General features: G+C 37.4%; 1 protein-coding gene and 1 pseudogene across 6 annotated transcripts in view; both read left to right on the top strand.

The window, feature by feature from the left end:
- The window catches only part of foxn2a (forkhead box N2a), an 80261-nt gene that overhangs the window by 44895 nt on the left and 16408 nt on the right, over positions 1 to 18958 (top strand). For 5 of the 6 annotated variants that reach the window (XR_015852522.1, XM_088351653.1, XM_088351652.1 and 2 more), the window contains exon 2: positions 18024 to 18601. Coding sequence is in view for 5 of the 6 variants with exons in the window: in XM_088351653.1 (XP_088207779.1) it covers positions 18038 to 18601 (564 nt within the window). In the remaining variant the exon portion in view is untranslated. Of the gene's footprint in view, positions 1 to 15947; positions 15967 to 18023; positions 18602 to 18958 lie in introns of those variants that run through there. The other variant, XM_088351655.1, reaches the window with a different exon arrangement.
- Positions 5090 to 5179, top strand: LOC148354128 (U2 spliceosomal RNA; annotated as a pseudogene).

An 18958-nucleotide genomic window follows, 5' to 3' on the forward strand; every position in this document is an offset into this window, starting at 1 on the left:
GATTAACTTTGCGACACTTTGTGACGTTAAATCAGATCCACCATTAATATGTTGCAGAGGCTTTACAATCGACGCCATAGTAGAACAGATTGCAGGCATTAGTTCTGCACATATAACTTGATTGTGAGTATCGGCGACCCTCCTCCTCCACTCCCGATTCTTTTTTTTTACTGGTGGACGCAAGACACTGCTGATTAGGACACGCCTGGATGATGACTGTTTCCTTGATTGAGTTGTGGGGAAAATGGGGGTACACAATGGGCCTTTGTCTTTGCACCCCTGGCATAATTAACAGGGTTTATTTAATTGACGGCGCTAGAACTGTAACGAAGCAGGAGTTCGAGGCTTTGTGCAAGTGGTGTGCTTCTTTTACCGCCGATTGTGATATGAAATGTAAAATAATCATTGGAATATGACTGGTAAACCATGAAGTTGATTCAATTATGTAGCTAATGATTATAGACACAAGAAATAAAGGTACAAGGAAAAATATATCTTTTATTAAACATAGTGCGGATTCGTACAAATAATGAAATAAAAATCCAAAACCAATTACACACAGTGCTCGGTCAGTAGAGACAAATTCATGGAGTGATTCAGTTGGTTTTTGGGGACAAGCGGCTAAATTAAAATCAAGTAAACATTTTTATATCTCTGTAAACCAAGAAAAGACTCATTAATATCTGTAGAACAGTAATTAAAACAAATATGTTCATTTTGTCAAGTACATTCAGTGGTCAACTGTAACAAAAGTACCGGTACTTAATGATTCTGAACAGTTTAAAATCAAACAGTTTTGACAGCTGATGTTTTTTGATTTTAACGTTTACCAACTGATGTTTGTTCATTGGACTTCATGCATTTCATTTCAAATGCGTTTGATGATCAAGTTCAGGCATAACGCTCAAGCTCTCTTTTATAGCAAGATATATGCGTTTAAAAAAGCATGACATCAACACTGTTTTTGCTTGAATGTTACTTGAATCTTACCAGGGTGAGCTATATTTTTCTATTCAAAGTTTGCATTTAGTCTTTTTATTCATTGTATCTAAGCTAAAGTGCTCCCAAACTTTTTGGTATGCATACTTGGTGTTGACACTGTCATTGCTGTATGTTACTGCTCGAGGTGGATACGCCATTAGCGACTCTCAGCAGAGATTATATTCGTGTACAGATGGCTCACTCTGTTGGAAAAAGATGTCAGGAAACAATAGTCGACAATGGAATTTATTTTATTGTCGATTTTTGTCAACAACATCAACTTATTGCTGCAGCCCTATTTACAATCTAGATTATTTATGTTAGGGAAAAGTGGATGTGGATACAGCATTCCCTCCATTTTTGCGTTTTAATTTATTCCGTAACCACATGCCATCCATATATAGTGTAAGTCTTTTCTCCAGCAAGGGTGTAAAACAAGCATGATTACATGTATGAATGAAATTATTATCTAATCAATGTCAAAAGTTGAACGAAGGACCGACGTTCATTTGCGTTATGACGCCGCTCGTTCCCGACCCACAACTATCCTGGTTGGATTGCTAACCAACTGCATGTATACGGAGTTATTTGATGGTCACTAGTCCGGAAAACTTCTCATAAAGATTGCTCCAATCAGTGCCCAGGAAACCTAATGCAGTTCTGTGGTTGGTTTGAGTTAAAAAAGTGCTTGTAAAGTGTCTCTGTACTGAAAGTACTATCTGTGGAACCTAATACAAGAAAAAAAAATCTGTGAAGCAACTAGGACCTGAAAGTCAACCGTAAAATGGCGAGGGCCAATTGTATTCGTTATTTAGCAATCAGCAATTATAAATTAGAGGAATCCTTTTTTTTAAGTGGTATTGATTAAATGCAATATCTAAGGAACTATGTGGAATTTAGAGGTAATTGTTTAGAAAATATAAGGACTTTTTCCAAAGGGAAAGGGTTTTTTTTGTAGGTGTATTATCTGTACCTGATATCTGAATCGACAGTTGCTGCATTGTTTGGTAATGGGCTGGAAAAATGTGTTTCTTAACATCCTTACGTTGTACTTTTGTTAACATTGTTTTCATTTGCTCACAGTTGCTCTTGCGATCTGTTAAGTATGTTAATTCATTGAATTAATTAAACATGAACTAATTATGTGTAAATAATATCTCTGTGTTTGTGATTTTGTGGGTATCACAAAGAAATGCTAGCAATCAATATACTATGAGTAGTTGTATATTTGTTGGCCCAGAGAGGATTGGGCACCGCCAGGCTGTACTTGTTCCAGACATACCCCGTGAAGTGGTGTGCCGACAACCCTGCCGGATGAATGAACGTACATATATTCTTATTTATTTGAACAGTCGGACGATTTCTTTTATTTTTTTGTATTTTTTTATGTTATTAAACATTAATGATTGTGATAGTGAAATTATAAAAACAATAAAGGTAAGACTAGATAAGTGCCTGTTCTTCTTACTCCATTTGAACAAGTAATAAACACGTATGTTAATCGTTTTTTAGTTTGCATAAAGTGACAAAAGCCCAAAAGAAAATAGTAGCCTATGGCTGTGCTTGCCCCTCGTGGTATTTGAAAGTATCTGTGTGGGAGGAGGCGTATGTTCTAGACCAAACGGGCGGATGACCCTCGAGATAAGGTTTCAGTGTGTGCAAGGGAGGCCGCTCCGTACTCTGTTAAAGCGACCTCTAAATAAAGTCAAAGTGCAGTTGGAAACTATAAAGTCAATGTCCGGGCCTGAGTCGATCTTTCCGGCTTTATTTTTATTTGCCCGTGTGTCGTTTACGGCCTGGCTTGTTTGCCGCCATTGAGTCGACGTTTGGCTTGTTGTTGCGCCTGTTCACTCTTTTGGCATCGAACTGTGAGCGCTCTTTTGAAAATGGACTTCCTCAATGGGGCAAGAGGTGTTTCCTTCCCTCCTGTAAATGTGAGGTGGATACAGAGAGATTAGAAACATGACGAGAGCACGCAAAGAGGAGGGAAAACAAATGCTTATAAACGTTGTATCGGTGTTTCGTCTTAAGTTGAGCCCAAAACTCAAACGTCTATTTCAGGCCTGAATTTCAACTACTAGAATAAATATAGTAAATATGCAACATTTAATAGAATTTTAACAAGCTATAGGCAACTTTTTGGATTTATTGGTCAATTTACAAAGTAGTCCACATTTGCGGGTGATATAGACTTAGAAATTAATATCTTATAACAACCTTATAAATGATCTATTTATTTATTTATTCAATTAAATTTTGTGATGTGGAGATCGATTTTATTTATTTAAATGGTACGCCTGAACTTACACAAAGAAAAAGACATCTGTTAGAGATATTTTGAATGCCTAAAATTTGACAAGATGTATAAACATGAAGGTCTTCGAAATGTCTAGCCTAAAATTAGACGTCTATTAGGCATATTCTGGACATTAATTTAATCTTAGATGTCTGTTGGAAGTCTTTCGGAAGTCCACTTTTGAGTAAGACGTCTATTCGAGGTGTAATTCAAACATTTACACATCTGTTAGACATCTATCAGACGTCTAGTTTTTATTTACGTCTATTTGATGTCCATTAGAAGTTTGGTCTAAAAGTAGACAACTTTTGGAAATCTAGTATAAACTTAAATGTTTATCAGATGTCTATTGGACATCTAGTCCAAACTTAAATGTATGTTAGAGGTCTATTGGAAGTGTAGTTTAAACTTGGACATCTAGTACACTTACATTTGAGCTGAAACTAGGCGTCGTTTAGAAGTATATCAAAAGTCTAGTCTAAAGTTGGATGTCAATTAGCCTTCTATTGGAACTTATAGTCCAAACTTAGATGTCTTTTGGCCTTCTTTTGGACATTTAGTGTAAACTTAGATGTCTTTTGGACATCTAGTCCATACTTATTTGTGGTCTAGTTTAATCCTATACGTCTGTTAGGTGTCTATCAAACCTAAAGTTGATTTGTAATCTATTGGAAGTATAGGCTAAACTTGGACGTCTTTTGGTTTTCTATAGGACGTTTAGTCTAAACCTACAAGTCTATTAAAGGTCCAATGGAAGACTAGTCTAAACTTAGATGTCTATTACACTTTTATCGGAAATATAGTCCAAAGTCAGACGTATGTTAGAGGTCTTATATACATCAAGTCTCATACAAACGTATACATTAATTGGTTGCCTATCGCACACAAAGTTTAAAATTGGAAGTCTATTAGACAGTTTGTGGTAATCTAGTCCAAACCTATGTCTTGTAGACGCCATCGAAAGTCTAGTCTAAATGTAGATGTCTATTGGATGACTATTGGACATCTCTTTAAGACTGACCTTAGACCTCTGTCAGATGTTAATTAGACGTTTAGTCTAAACTAAGACTTCTATTGTAAACCTAGTCCAAACTAACATCTAGTTAAGGGGTTGGGAACCTTTTTGACCAAAAGAGCATAAAAGCAAAAATATTTAGAATTGTTTTTTTCTTTGAGAGAGACGCATAAAGTTTTAAGACAAAATACAACAAAACTGCCAAACCCGCACTCCAGAGAAAAGCAAATTTTTCAGCGCATTTTGTTTTACTGTGTAGCTTTTAGTTTGATAATATTTATGAAATAATAATAATGCCTACAGCCTATGTCCCAAATCGTTATACATATAGCACTTAAAATTGGTCTCCCCCCTGCAGTTACTAGAGTGTTGGGGATCATTTTGTAATTTTTGTCCTAAATAAGTCTGTGCAGACAGCACTGGGCAAAGGAGAATGAGTACGCGCTCTGTGTATAGCTCCGCCCATTCGTACCGCTCATCCAATCAAATAATCTACATTCTTTGTTAGAGCTTTTTGGTAAAATGTTTCGGGTTAAAGCTTGTTCTGTGGCTTTTCATCATTAAGTGTTTCAACAATGAACATAGATTGCTTAATGAACTTCCATATAAAGGATTATTTAGCGATTTACTGCCACAAAAGAGTCTGTTAGTGTGACACCTTGACTCTAAACTCTCGTTAAAATGTATATTTTGGACCGAACCCACAATCTATACCTGTTATCTCGGCTTAGCATGTGCGACAATTGGCTCTGCATTAAGCATCTGCTTCACGGCCAGAAATTTCGGTCCGTTTTGCCTTTGATTTTTGCAATCCGGAGATGGAATAAGAGCTTGCTCTGTCCACTCCACGCATCGGCCCGGTATTGCAGTACCTCCGGGAACGGTGCATTTGCAATGATCGCAGCAAGGCTTTAGGGCTAGGACCTTAGCTTAGCCTTTTGGCTGAGAGTAAGTGTCCCGGCTCCTAGGCTTTGTAGCGTATTATGAACTGACCGATAACGGATAATGGATAATGAATAACGAAGATAGAACAATAACCCTTAAAAACCCCAAAACCCCCCTGCATTAAGCAATAAGTTGAAACATCTCACAAGGTCTGTTTTATCTCCTAGCCATATTCACTCATGAAAAGAGCCATATATGGCCCACAAGCCATAGCTTCCTGACCCCTGATCTAGTTTAAACTTGGACGTCTTTTAGGTGCAAAAAATGCTCCTTGGGATGGTTGGATTGGTATTTTTGGCACACTTTTTTGAATGTTTGCTTTCACTTCCCACCTACTTGAGTAGATTGTTTTAATCCATTTAGCAGTTGATGAAATTATATTCTCTTGTCTTTCAACTTGCAACGGGAGTCGTCCTGGTTGATTTAATGAACGGCATGACTCGTATAACCACTTCACCTTCCTATTCAGGTTTTAGTCCACAGCATAGGGGAGGGTTCGTATAACAGCCACTGGGGTTTTTGCGACACACCTTTGTGTACTAACTGGTTTGTGTCGACTGATTTAGTTTGCGGCTGTGAGCAGGGCGTGGTTCATCAGTTAAAATTTCTGTTCCGAAACTCTACGTTTCCTCTTTTTCAGTAAGTTACGCAGGAACTAAGTCATAGCAGCCAGCCCCTCTTTTGTCAGACAGGTTTTTTTGTTGTTGTGCAGAAGAGCGCCAGACTGCTGGCCTCAGCAGTTTCCGCCTGTATTGATCCCCTTCTACATCAGCTTTCTCTTCATGCACAGACATGAGCGCAACCGCTTTCCTAGCCGTACAGGCTGCCGTGGCAACCGATTCGCGAGAGTCGAACCCGCTGCCCGAGATCACCGCCGACGCCTGTTTAGGTTCCGCCGTACCTGTTCGGTTTAATGGCTTGATCTGCCACTTAAAGCGCCTTTGTGTCAATTTTCGAATGGGCTAAGTGCTTAACAGGATAAAAGGGCAGTTTGAAAGGGGGAGAAAAAAAATGGCCTCGGCACCCGCCGGTGGTCCCCGCCTGTTTGCACATGAATATTATGCGGCTCGTGGCACGTGAGGCTATTTTAACTTGCAGATGAGACATCGGGTCGGCATCGTTCCAGCTGTGGTGTATTTGCTGCCGTCAACAAGGAGGTCCAACTCATTGGCTCCCCCTCTTGTAACATGAATCATTGGATTCTTACCTTTTTCTCAAGCTTTTGATAAGAGAGAAATGAAGTCTAATCGTGATATGTCCCGATGTGATTGTGTTAAAAGGAAAATCTTGGGCCGAAACTAAAAACTGAAATTGTGAAACGCGTAACGAAACACAGAAATTGAAACGCTGAAAAAAATAAACACATGAAATACTTATTTTTCATTGATATGTTAAAAAAGGTACAAGATGGAATCTTTATTTTCATTGATAACAACATAGTGAACATTGTTTGCAACGAGATTAGACATGGCACTCGCTGATAAACACATAAAAAGACTTCAAAGTGACAAATAAGATAAAAGAATGTCAGGATAAATAGGTGAAAATATTTACAAGGTAGTGCTGTAGGACGGGCCCAAGTTGTAATATTATTGAAATGAAAATTAGCAATTAATGCAATTAAAAGTAATGCAATAACATTCAGCCACATCACAATTTCATATATAAAATGATGAATAACTGGAAGGCGTTTTGCTAAATGCTAATTTAAAGAATTTATTGAATTTTCATAAAACAAAAAAAGGTCTCTATGTACTGTCACACAACAAAGTGAGACCGAATAAGTAAAACTGTTAAAAATGACTCTAGCGAGGGTATTGTTCTCTTAGTAAAGTGGCTGCTTATAATAGAATATCCTGAACATGGCCAAAATTCGGGCCTGGCTTCTCCCTCGCTGTTTTTTTTTTTTTCTAACACACTCCGGTGCTGCAGATATGTGTCAAAGTTATATCATTCAGATAAATTCATCCAAAAAAACATGCTTACAAAACTAAAAGTTTAACTCTAAATCACAAAATCTAAATACATTTTCATCCTCGGTGTTGGGGTTAAAGACGCGCCACTTCCTCCCTCCACTTCCCTCACATCAGACGTCGTATCCGCTTCTCGCCAATAGCTTACAAGCTTTTTTATCTGCTTTTCGGCTACATATTTCACTATTTGCAGCTTGTAATCTGCAGAATATGATTTTCTTTTCGGTACCATTTCGTTGAGTCTCGCCGCGCTTCGCTGAAATGCACACTTCGAAGTGCACACTTGATTTGAGTGGCAAGGCCCGAAGTAAAACTGAAGCTGCGGATCACAGCCGAACAGCACACCGAAGTAAAGCTCCGGGTTATTTTGGTCTGTTGTACAGTTTGAGTTTACTGTTTACGCAACAATGTAAGATTTTTGTATAGTAATGTATATGTGTTTGTTCAATAAAGCATTAAAAAAACCTTTGGGCCTACTTCATGCTCCTTCCCTCAAATCAAGTGGATCAGTCAAGTTCGGCTAGGTTCGGGCTCATATACCTACGGTTCCTGCTGGGTTGGGCTAGATTTTTTTAGACCTGATCTCTCCTCTAATAGGTGTTAAGAGTGACAAGAAAACAGGAGAAGAAGGGAATTGATGATGATGATTGTGCGGTTGTCTGCACACAAACAAGTCACTCACATATTGTAATTATAACAGAAATTCAAACTCTCTTTGTGCATAGCTTGGATTTTGAGGACGAACGGACAGAATACTGCACGAAAATTGTGTTTTTACGGATCAAAACAGTTCAACTATTTTAAGTCATTTCCGTAATGTTAGCATGTAAACATTAGAAAAAGTCCTGCTAGCAAATGACAAAAACTTCGTTAAAAGGGACACACGAACTTTTGGGAAAATGTTTTGTCCGTATAAGCTTGGTAGAGCTCCCGTTTTGACCTCCATTCCCTTTCTTTCCGTGTACAAAAAAAAAGAAATAAAATTAAATCGGGGCATCGCTTTTGATCATGGAGCATAATTCTAAACTTTTTAGAGTCTATTCTGGGATCACCTCACATATCCTCAGGCTTGAGCATCATTACTTTGGTGAATAATGTGAGAGATATGCAGCGAGAAACTGGGCTACTTTCAAAGAGTTATGTTGTTTAGAAAATGGAATGATATTATCATATCATAACTATGAGACCCAGTGAGAGTTTACAGTTGCTTTGGTCCTTTAACACGTCTCTGCATTTTTCATTCAAAACTCTGATGTCTACCAGCTCCAGTTAGCTCCCTCTGAAAGTTGTAAAGTAGACCCCCAGGACCTCACATTAATTCATTCCATGTTGTAACTCTCTAAGGGAAATTGCTGTATACAGGTGATAGAAAACAATGGCAATTAGATCCTAACCAAGGCACCACAGATAAAAACATAAAACAATCAAATAGTATTTTGTGTATAGTAAGTATTACTTATTTGTTTTGTAATTAGGTAACATTCTAAAATATATGTATATTTAGGTAAAAGAATGAATCTTATTTCCGTTTGGTGAGTCGGTACTTGAGCTGGTTGAGTGGAGTAGCGGGTGGATGAAGAGGGGGACAGGATAGTGCATTAAAATGAAAACAAAATTTTAAAACCTCTTGTAGGTTTGTCATTTCCTTAGAACACATCTGAAAAACTCATGGCCCTTGGGCCAAATGTGCCCCGCCACATTGTATTATGTGGACTGTACATTTAGTCACATTTCTAAGTTACATCAGGCTTTTTGAGAAGAGCCATTACGCTGATGTGGCCCTCTCTGAAAATGAGTTTGATACCTTTGCCATAGAACAATTATTTGCTCTAATTGTCTCCTAATTTTAATTGGATTGATTAAAGCCCCGCAATATAGCAAGGGTGGCTATTCATGTACCTCTTTTGTAATTCTTGATAATTGGAAGCTTTGTTTCCATGGTTGTCATGTTTTTGCTTCTCCCTTTAGCGTTACTGCAAGCTTAGTTACCCACAGAGAATAAATACAGTACCGACTTGCAACAGTTTAAAGAAGCTCTGAACTCAAAGAAAGAGTCATTGTGGGAGGTAGTTCACACAATATAGGATTATTTCCTTGATGCCGTGAATCAAACCAATAGAAAATCAGCATTTTTTATGAAGTCAACCAATAGAAAATCAGCATTTTTTATGAAGTCAACCAATAGTAAACAGGCATTTCAGAGACGTAAGTCTTCATACACTCAAATACACCACTGTTTGAATTTTTTTTTGTGTTTGGGCGCACAAAATAATTTGTTGTTGTTGTGTTTAAATCTATGCTCAAGGCACATTTTGTAGCTTGTGCGTTGATTACCTTGTAACATCCATTGCAGCCTGGTCATTTTGCAAGGTGGATTACCTCATATGAGGTCCCTTCTCAAGGTGTCTTCATTTTTCTCATGCCGAGGTTTTTGACTTTTTCCTTGTCCTCATCTAGGTTTTAGATCAGGGTATGTTGTAATGGTGGTCCGTACAGATTTTGAAACTTTTTTTGAATTAGGACTATACAAATCAATATGACTTGACTTGAGATGTCGTGTGGCGGGGAAATTGCTGTAAAGAGGGGCAGAAAAAACATCTCATGCCACAGGGTGAGGTGAAAACACAAGGCGAGGACACCGTATCCTAGGGGTTAACTATAATGATCTAATCGGTTAATTCCATTGAGAAATTTCATGGTATTTCTCCCTCCAACCCCATGGAGGGTTACGTGGTAATTTACTAAATGCTCTAATGGCCCCTCTATCCTCCCCCTCCTGTTCTCACTGGTTGACTTTGACAAAGTGATTTGTGTGTCATGCATGTGTGCAGACACTCGCTCTCTCCGTCTCGTTCTGGGCAAACTCTCGGATCTGACCCAATTCCTTCCTTGTCACAGAAATGAAAAGATACGCCCATCCGAGAGATTATACGTCCTTTACACGGAAGCGGCGAGTCGCACAGCACTGCGCTTGCAGCATCTGGCGTCCGTGCCCGGGTGAAATGGATTTTGTTGTACATATTACAGTGAAGTAGGGCTGCACCATTTAAAAAAAAAAAACCTAGTTACAATTTTACAGACCAATATTGCAATTTCAATGCGATTTTGCTAGTTTTTTTTTGTGAGTACTCAATCTTAATGACATCTTTTAACCTTAAAAAAACAGCGCCCTCTTTTGAAAGCTTTGTTAGGGTTAATGTCTTCTAACCAGCATTTACTTTTTGATACCTCAATCGATGTTAAGTATCGAGTGGGTGCAAGGGTCAAACTTACCTCAAGATGACTCGTATACCGACTTGAGAGTATACAACTGTAAAAAAATAACTGGATCTATAAATGTGAACAAAATACTGAATTGCAGTTGAATAAATTGTCTTTATCGTCATTATACAAAAGTTAAATAAAATTGGAGGGCTTCTACCTTCAGAGTAAGAAAGTCATCGAGAGAGCGGCTTGCTAGCTGTACGCTAACTTTGGCAAAGTCTCCGCGATGATTAAAATGCAAGAGTCACAATTGTAGCGAGTTGCAGCACCAAGTTATCCGTTTCATGGGTAGTGGATATGGCGTCGGGAGATACAGGCTCAGCAGAAGTAGCTTTTGAGGGTTGTTACGTAGCTTAGCTGTAGGAGTAGGCCGGACTTGCAGCCTCGCTATTGCCTTCACTCGAGACGCTGCCTCAGTCGATTCCCGGATGCCATAACAATCCACGGAGCACCTGCTGGTGATCACCATTTCTTTGCGCTCTTCTGACTTTCCTCAGAGTCAGATTTAATTGATAAATTGTTTTTTAATGCTACTACTAGCTGTAGTGTTGCTTCTTCATTTGTTTCGATGGCCAGTTGTGCACCCGCCCGTATGTTTGACAGCATACCTCAGCCTATCACAGTCGCGCACACAGACAGTGCGTGGCGTCGCGTGCTGCCTCCATACTTTGCCTCGCCTATTTTGGCTAGTGTCGCAAAACTTGCCTCTGATATCCTGGTGCCATTCAAACCCAAATTGTGACAATTCTGGTTGGCCAAAGACTCCATCACTCAAATAACAAAGGGGGGAAAAACACACAAAAAACGCAGTGTACTCCGTCACATCGCAATAACGATTAGATTTCGGTTAATCGTGCAGCCCTACGGTGAAGGCATCCAATCATCGTTTTGTGACTCCAGTTTGCGAGATTTCTGTCCTTAATTGAATACGGCACGGTTGTCATGGTGACACCCGAGACTTAAAGCTTGTTGTGAGCCCAGCCAAAGAGTAATCTCTTTGTACACTTGGCCTCAGCAGTGTACAATGCGCTTGCTTGTTTTTGTTGGGGGAATGGCTTTTTTTATTTTTCAAACAGTTGAGGTTAGTCATAATTTTGGATATTTCACATTATCAGTCTAAGAAATCAGTCTATCAGGCTTTGGAGAAACTGATATATTAGGATGGAATGAACAATTGCTTACACCACAGATCATGCACAACCCAATCAATTGGAATTTTGATTTTAACAGGACATGGCTTAATCAAACGATATTGCAGTCGAGAGTGTATCATGAAAGCGATATAATCAATGACTTTTTTTTTTAGAAAATATTCTCTGAAACTTGAATTGGGTAGACTTTAGTTTTTTTTGGCCATTACTAGTTTCTCGGGTTAATTGTATTTATTATAGTGAAATTATTTTCTCTTAAGAATGAAATACACATATATTTTAAATCGAATATTTAAAGTATTACCTTTTTACTGTTTTATTAATTTGAATTGTTTGCATTGTAGGAGTAGTCTTTCCTGGTTATTATTGTAATATTTTTGTTTGATTTATTTATTTTTGTAATAAACACCTAATATTTTTTTTCATTTCTGGTTGAATGAATAATGTTTAGCTATGTTTTATATATATATATATATATATATATATATATGTATCTGTATATATGTACAGTATATGTATATATGTATATGTATATATGTATATATATATATATATATATATATATGTATATATATATATATATATATATATATATATATATATATGTATATATATATATATGTATATATATATATATGTATACATATATATATATATGTATATATATATATATGTATATACATATATATATATATGTATATATATATATATATGTATATACATATATATATATATGTATATATATATATATATATATATATATATGTATACATATATATATATATATATATATATACATATATATATATATATGTATATATATATATATATATACGTATATACATATATATATATATATATATATACGTATATACATATATATATATATATATACGTATATATATACGTATATACATATATATATATATATATATATATACGTATATATATATACGTATATATATGTATGTATATATGTGTATATATATATGTATATACGTATATATGTGTATATATATATGTATATACGTATATATATGTATATACGTTAGAGGTAAGATCTGCCTTTTGTTACAACATCTAGGCCTAAGTTAAATAAAACTGTATAAACATTTACATCTTTTATATTTCTGTGTCTGCACTGCAGATGTTACATTAAGCGACAATCTGTCATTGACGGTTTTTTTTTTTTGAGGTAGCGAAAACATTTAAGGGCGTCCGTCATTTTGACGACTTGATCATTGGGCCATAATCCACAGCAGCAGTAGTAGTACGTCCTTAAGATTTTAGCGCAGCACTTTCATTCAGGGGGTGTTGACGTGTTGTGCCCTTTTCCGACTCCTATGCAAATTTAAGTATATATTTTTAATGAACATATATTTATAATTATTAATTAATTTAAAAAAAAAAAAAAAAAAAAAAAAAAAAGCAGGACCGAACCCGACCCGACCTGACCGTATGACTGACATTTCAGGCCCGACCCGGCCCGAAATTGCCTCGGGTTCGGGTTCGGGCTCGGGCTCGGGCCATAAATCTTAGGTCTAATATACGTGTATATATATGTATATATATATGTATATACGTGTATATATATGTATGTATGTATATATGTATATATATGTATACAAAATTTAATTTGCTTTGATATTGTTAACTTTATTTTTTAAGCATTACTTTGTTATTGGTTATTAATTCAAATTGTTTTCACTGCTCCTTGATTTTGGCCATTTCTTGCTCCTCGAGTGGATTTTGGTTTGATTTGTGAATTTTTAGCCTAAAAAAAATAAAAACTTTTTTAAAATTCTGAGTCTAAGGCGCATATGATTCCAAGCCGCGCCCATTACGTTTTTAAAGCGAAACAACTTTTGCACATACATAAGCCGCATCTGACTATAAGCCGCACGTGCCCATATTGAAACAGGAGATATTTACGAAGAAAGACACCACTGGACTTTTGATAAACATACGTGTCTGTACGATGTCACCAATTACTGTCATGCCACATATCATTGGGAAGCTTAAACTCTTGAGATTCAAGATATGATGACTATTCCAAAATGTACTTATCAGGGAAACATCATGATCAGTCTGAAACGAGATACCTAAAAACCTGAAATAAAGTCTGCGTGTCTCACAAGTACGCGTTTCCTGGCCGTCTTAAACTTTTTTGAATGTCCGCGAAAACACATGATAATGCCGACGGATAAGAACATTTCTGCTTCGTTGGAGAATGCTTCATGTAATCCCTGCTCTTGCTAACTCATTTCCGTTTACAAATAAACTCATAAAATTCTTCCCAATATGGTAGTTGGCGCTCTTCTTTCAGTGCCCTTAAGGTAATTTGAATTGTTGGATTTTAGCCATTTCTGGTTGCTCAAGTCAATTCTGGTTAGCAATGTGAGTTTTAAGTCTTGAAAATAATAATGATTGTGTTGATGATGAAAATACCATTTAGTCTTACTTTCTTACTGTTTATTGTTTGAATATGGTACACTGTAGTTTAATATTGAACATTTCTGGTTAAATCTTAAGAAAATAAAAATGCCATTAGGTTTCTGTTTTTAAAGCATTACCTTTATTTTTTTAATGTCACTATAAAATACCTAAAAGGGTGTTATTAGACCGCATACAGTGGAACCTCGGTTCTCGACCATAATCCGTTCCAGAACCTTGTTCGAAAACCGATTTGTTCAATCACTGAAATCGTTTTTCCCATTAAAAGTAATGTAAATCATTTTTAATCCGTTCCAACACCCTGAATGTTTACCATAAACGTAAACATGAAGCTAACCCAGGCTAATCGTACGTTCGCGTTAGTGTAATTTTCCGTGCGAAAGATTACGCTAACATGACGTGTAAAAATAGATAAATAAATAAATAAATACACGTCATTTAGCACCCGGGTCTCCACAACAAGTGGCTAGCGCTTCATTGGAAATGGGGCTCCGTTACAACACCCTGAATGTTCTACGTAAACAAAGCTAACCCAGGCTAACCATTATCGTAATCTTCCGTTCGAAAGATTACGCTAACATGAACTTGTAAAAATAAACAAAGGGTAAAAAAAAAATTATGAATAAGATTTCTTACCTTTGTGGTGCTCAGCAGAAGCCATGCTGTATGTATAGCAAGATTGGAAACTTCATATTTTGTTATTATTTCTTTCTTAAATGCAATAGTTGTACGCACTACTCTTCTTTTTTCACCTGTAGCAAATTTGCTGCTTGCACCGACCTTCTTCCGAGGCATAATTAGGGGCTAAAACACTTGGTACACCTATATTAAAAGCAAAACGAAACACATCCGCACGTGATAACAGTTCTTCACGAGGGGTGGGGGCAATCTACACGATCTACACCCGTACGCCGCTCAGCATCGCACCCTAGCGTACCGACGTTCGATCTCCGATTATTTGACCGAACAGCGAAGCAAGAATTTCTCAAAATTTTTGGTCGAGAACCGATTTGTTCGAACTGAGAGGCGTTCGAAAACAGAGGTTCCACTGTATATTAAAATCACAATATAGAATGTATTCATTTTAATTTAAAATAAAAAACAGATTAAATTACCTTTTCAGAGACGACAGCATAATGTTAATATAATATACAAATACATAATTATATTATTATTATCACATACACTAAAGATGTATTTTAGGTGAATGTACATTTGGAATGTACAGCTTTGCCAAAATTAGACAGAATCATGGATGTTTCAATTTTAATCTGTTACCTGTTTGGGGCTTATATTGTTCCAAAATCTGATATCAATATCTGATTTGGACACTCCAATTTTGAAATTGTAATTTAGTGAGTTTCCTGAAACAGGATGGCTAGTTACAAAAACAATGTTAGCATTAGCTAGCCTTGCTTACTGTTTTTGCACTACTCAAAATCTTACTTAGCTTCAGTATGATCATCTGATTGAATGTACTCCACAGTAATGACATTAGCTTGTGAAATTACCTTGTGTCATAAGAGGACTTCAAGGACTGTACGTACTGATTTTTTTCCCCCATTCTTGTGAGTGACCAATTCAAACTCGATTTTTGCATAATGCGGACCAGCCTGTATTAAGCCTTTCGCCATGTGACTGAGGCAGTCATTGGTTCCCAGCAGTCATTGGCGGCTTTCATGCTCATTTACACATAACGAGCAGCCAAGACTGGCCTTAAACGAGGTGGGCGTCAATGAGTGGAACCTTAAGTCCGCTCAGTGGCTTGAGAGCATCTTATTGATGGTCCTTGGCTAAAGTCAAGAGGTGGAGAGCTAAGAGCCTCTCTGTCTTTGCACGGCGTGGAGGAGAGGGGCCGGGGCCTGGGAAATAGAGTTGAGATTAGAGGTGGGACAAAAAAATCCATTGATGTTTATATCGTGATTTTATTTTTGCCTATTTTTTAAATAGATGTTTCTGCCTGGAATCGATTTTTGTGACATTATTTCCGGTACGTAAAAATTCGGGACAGAAAACGGAAGTGGAAAGCTGAGAAAGAAAGCCAGCAACGATAACTTAGGCTGGTTCCCACTAACTTTAAATCCAGTATCGACTCATTTGGGTTTTTTATATCGTTTCTGGGAAGAGGGAGCTATACATGACCAAAACTGTCTGCAACCTTTGTCGCAGACCTGTATCCCACAGTTTTTGCACACATTTTGTATCTTATAACCTCAAAGCATCACCTCGGACAGCAATATTTACCTGCAGCACAGGCTTTTGGATTAAATATGTTGAATTTAAAGGATCTCGATTTTATTTTGATAACCTACACTTATGATGTATTTTTTAATTTTACAGGCTCTATTTTATTTTATCATGCAGTGTTAACTGTAAATATGACAATTAGAGGATCACATTTATGTTACGTTGACATTTCAGTTCTTGACATTTTGTGGCTGTACATTTGCCTAACACGCTAGAGTTCCCCGGAAGGATGGGCACCTTCAGGCTGTACTTGCCCAAGACACAACACAAGAATTGGCGCCCCTACGATGCTAATACTTAAAGGGATCCAACCAACCTGTTCCACGGTGTACATGTTATTTTCTCATTGTCTCAGTTGAAGTAAATGTCACTTTCTTGACTGACTGACGCAGACTGAGGTAATTTGTTTGAACATCATTCATGGTTCATTGCGTCAAAAGTGAATGATTTAAGTTGCTTGTTTTTAAGGAAAGAAAATAAATCACACTCATTAATTGTATCAAATCGCAATAATTGTAGAATCGCAATTATCGGGAATCATGATAGAAATTGAATTGGCACCATAGTATTGATACAAAGGAATTGTGATCATAGCATATCGTCCCACCCCTCGTAAAGATACAGAAGAAACACCATATTATGCTCTGATCTAAAGATAAAGAATAAAATTGTTTTTATTGTCATACTTACCATTGCTTGAAAAGTGCTTGAATTTTGGGAGGAGTGCTTGTAAATTCTTGAAATGGTTGCCATGTTTCTCGGCAGTCAAAAAAAGTGGCTCAGATGACCAGTTTATAATTACAGTAGCATAGTTTACACTAAAGGTAAGCTCAAGCCTAAAAATCCAAGCTGACCCAGCCTGCGTGTATCAAAGCCCGACAAAACTTCTTGATTTTAGGGATGAAGCCCAAAGCAAACCTGAATTTTCACATTTTATTTTTGAGGCATCAGGAGGAGAGTTATTCTGGCCAAACCCCTGGGTCAGGAAAGGTTTAGGTTCTGGGCCTAGAATGTACCTCTAGTTCACACGTAAATTGAATTTAAAGAATATAGACTTTCCTTGTTGTTTCCTTGTTTCCTCGTTAGCATTGGTGGGATCAATTATAATCCAAGTATCGTCAATTATTTAATGATTATTAATAATTAAAGATATGATAATATGATATGTGTTATTTCTTCTTTAATGGTACTGGAAAAATTGGAAAATTAGCTTTCAAAGTCCTTGAAAATTGCCTAAATTTGGCCATGAAAATGGTGTACAAACACTGGAGATTAGACATGGCGGTTCTGTTTGTTTTGCGATCCATTATCTCTGGTTGACTGTTGCTACTAGTGGAGGTCGGCAGAGTCAGTGTTAAAAATGGAGGGTTTACTTTGTGGGTTTTCCTATATTGCTGGGGATTACAGTATAGTCTATAAGCATGCCTGATTGAAGGTAAATATTCACAATTCATAGGTCAATTTATTATTTATTTTTCATTTAAATGTAACTCATTTTTAAACTATCACACTTGTTATTTTAAAGTGTGGTATTTTTGTCTTGTAAATGTTCCTCCACCATCAGAATGGCTCTTTTTAATTCCCTTGCGCATTGAAAATGTTACAATGACAATAAATTATTTTCTAAGAAGCTTCAAGTTGTCTCAACTTTTCAGTAAAAAATGCATTGATGACAATATATTTATGTTCTTCTACAGATATCTTTGAATTAATGGGTCCAATTATTGGGATGTCACCAGACAAGAAAACGGAAATCCCGGGTATGCAAGAGGAGCGGACATGGCTCCGAGGCGTCTGCGGAGTGGGAACACTGCCCGAGGCCGAGTGCGCTTCCAGTCCCCTCGCCACCAGCGTGGATCGGACCGGAAGTACCGAAGACGAGGAGCTGACCAACCTCAACTGGCTCCACGAGAACCTCCTCCAGAACTTCACATTGGGAGGTCCCGAAGCGCAACCCAGCGGCAGCCCGCTCTTTGACATCGAAGGAGATTACGGATCCAACCAGGGAACTTCTTCCTCGTCCTCGTCTTCATCGCACGGTCGGGGTAGGGAGCGGGATTCGTTGAAGTCCAAGCCCCCGTTTTCGTTCTCGCTGCTCATATACATGGCCATCGAGCAGTCTCCTAGCAAATCTTTACCGGTCAAGGAAATCTATGGCTGGATTCTTGAGCACTTCCCTTACTTTTCCAACGCTCCCACTGGATGGAAAAACTCGGTGCGTCACAATCTCTCCCTGAATAAATGCTTCCGCAAGGTGGATAAAAATTTAGGAAAGGTAAGTTTGCTGTTTCCTCATCCCGCACACTTACAAATTAGTAGACCCCTGAGTTTAATTTTTTCCGAGGTGGGGATCGCAAAGTGAAATTGCTGTATAGTGGGGGATTCAAACCTTTGGTAATGTGCCAATCATGTGTTCCGACTAAACTTTAGTGGACACTTAAAATAAGGAGAGAAGACATGAATGGATTTTGAACTTGCAAGAAAGACAGTGAGAGAAGCCCACAGATAATGAATTCCATCCCCATTCAAAAGCCCCAACCCTTTATTAAATCTTTAAGGTTATCAGATCGACAAACAGCAGCAACATGATTGGTCGATCGTGTCAATGATGTAATAGTCTAAACAACAGACA

The sequence above is a fragment of the Urocampus carinirostris genome, chromosome 13, assembly GCF_059441175.1.
Source record: "Urocampus carinirostris isolate Australia breed hairy pipefish chromosome 13, RoL_Ucar_1.0, whole genome shotgun sequence".
NCBI classification, from domain to species: domain Eukaryota; kingdom Metazoa; phylum Chordata; class Actinopteri; order Syngnathiformes; family Syngnathidae; genus Urocampus; species Urocampus carinirostris.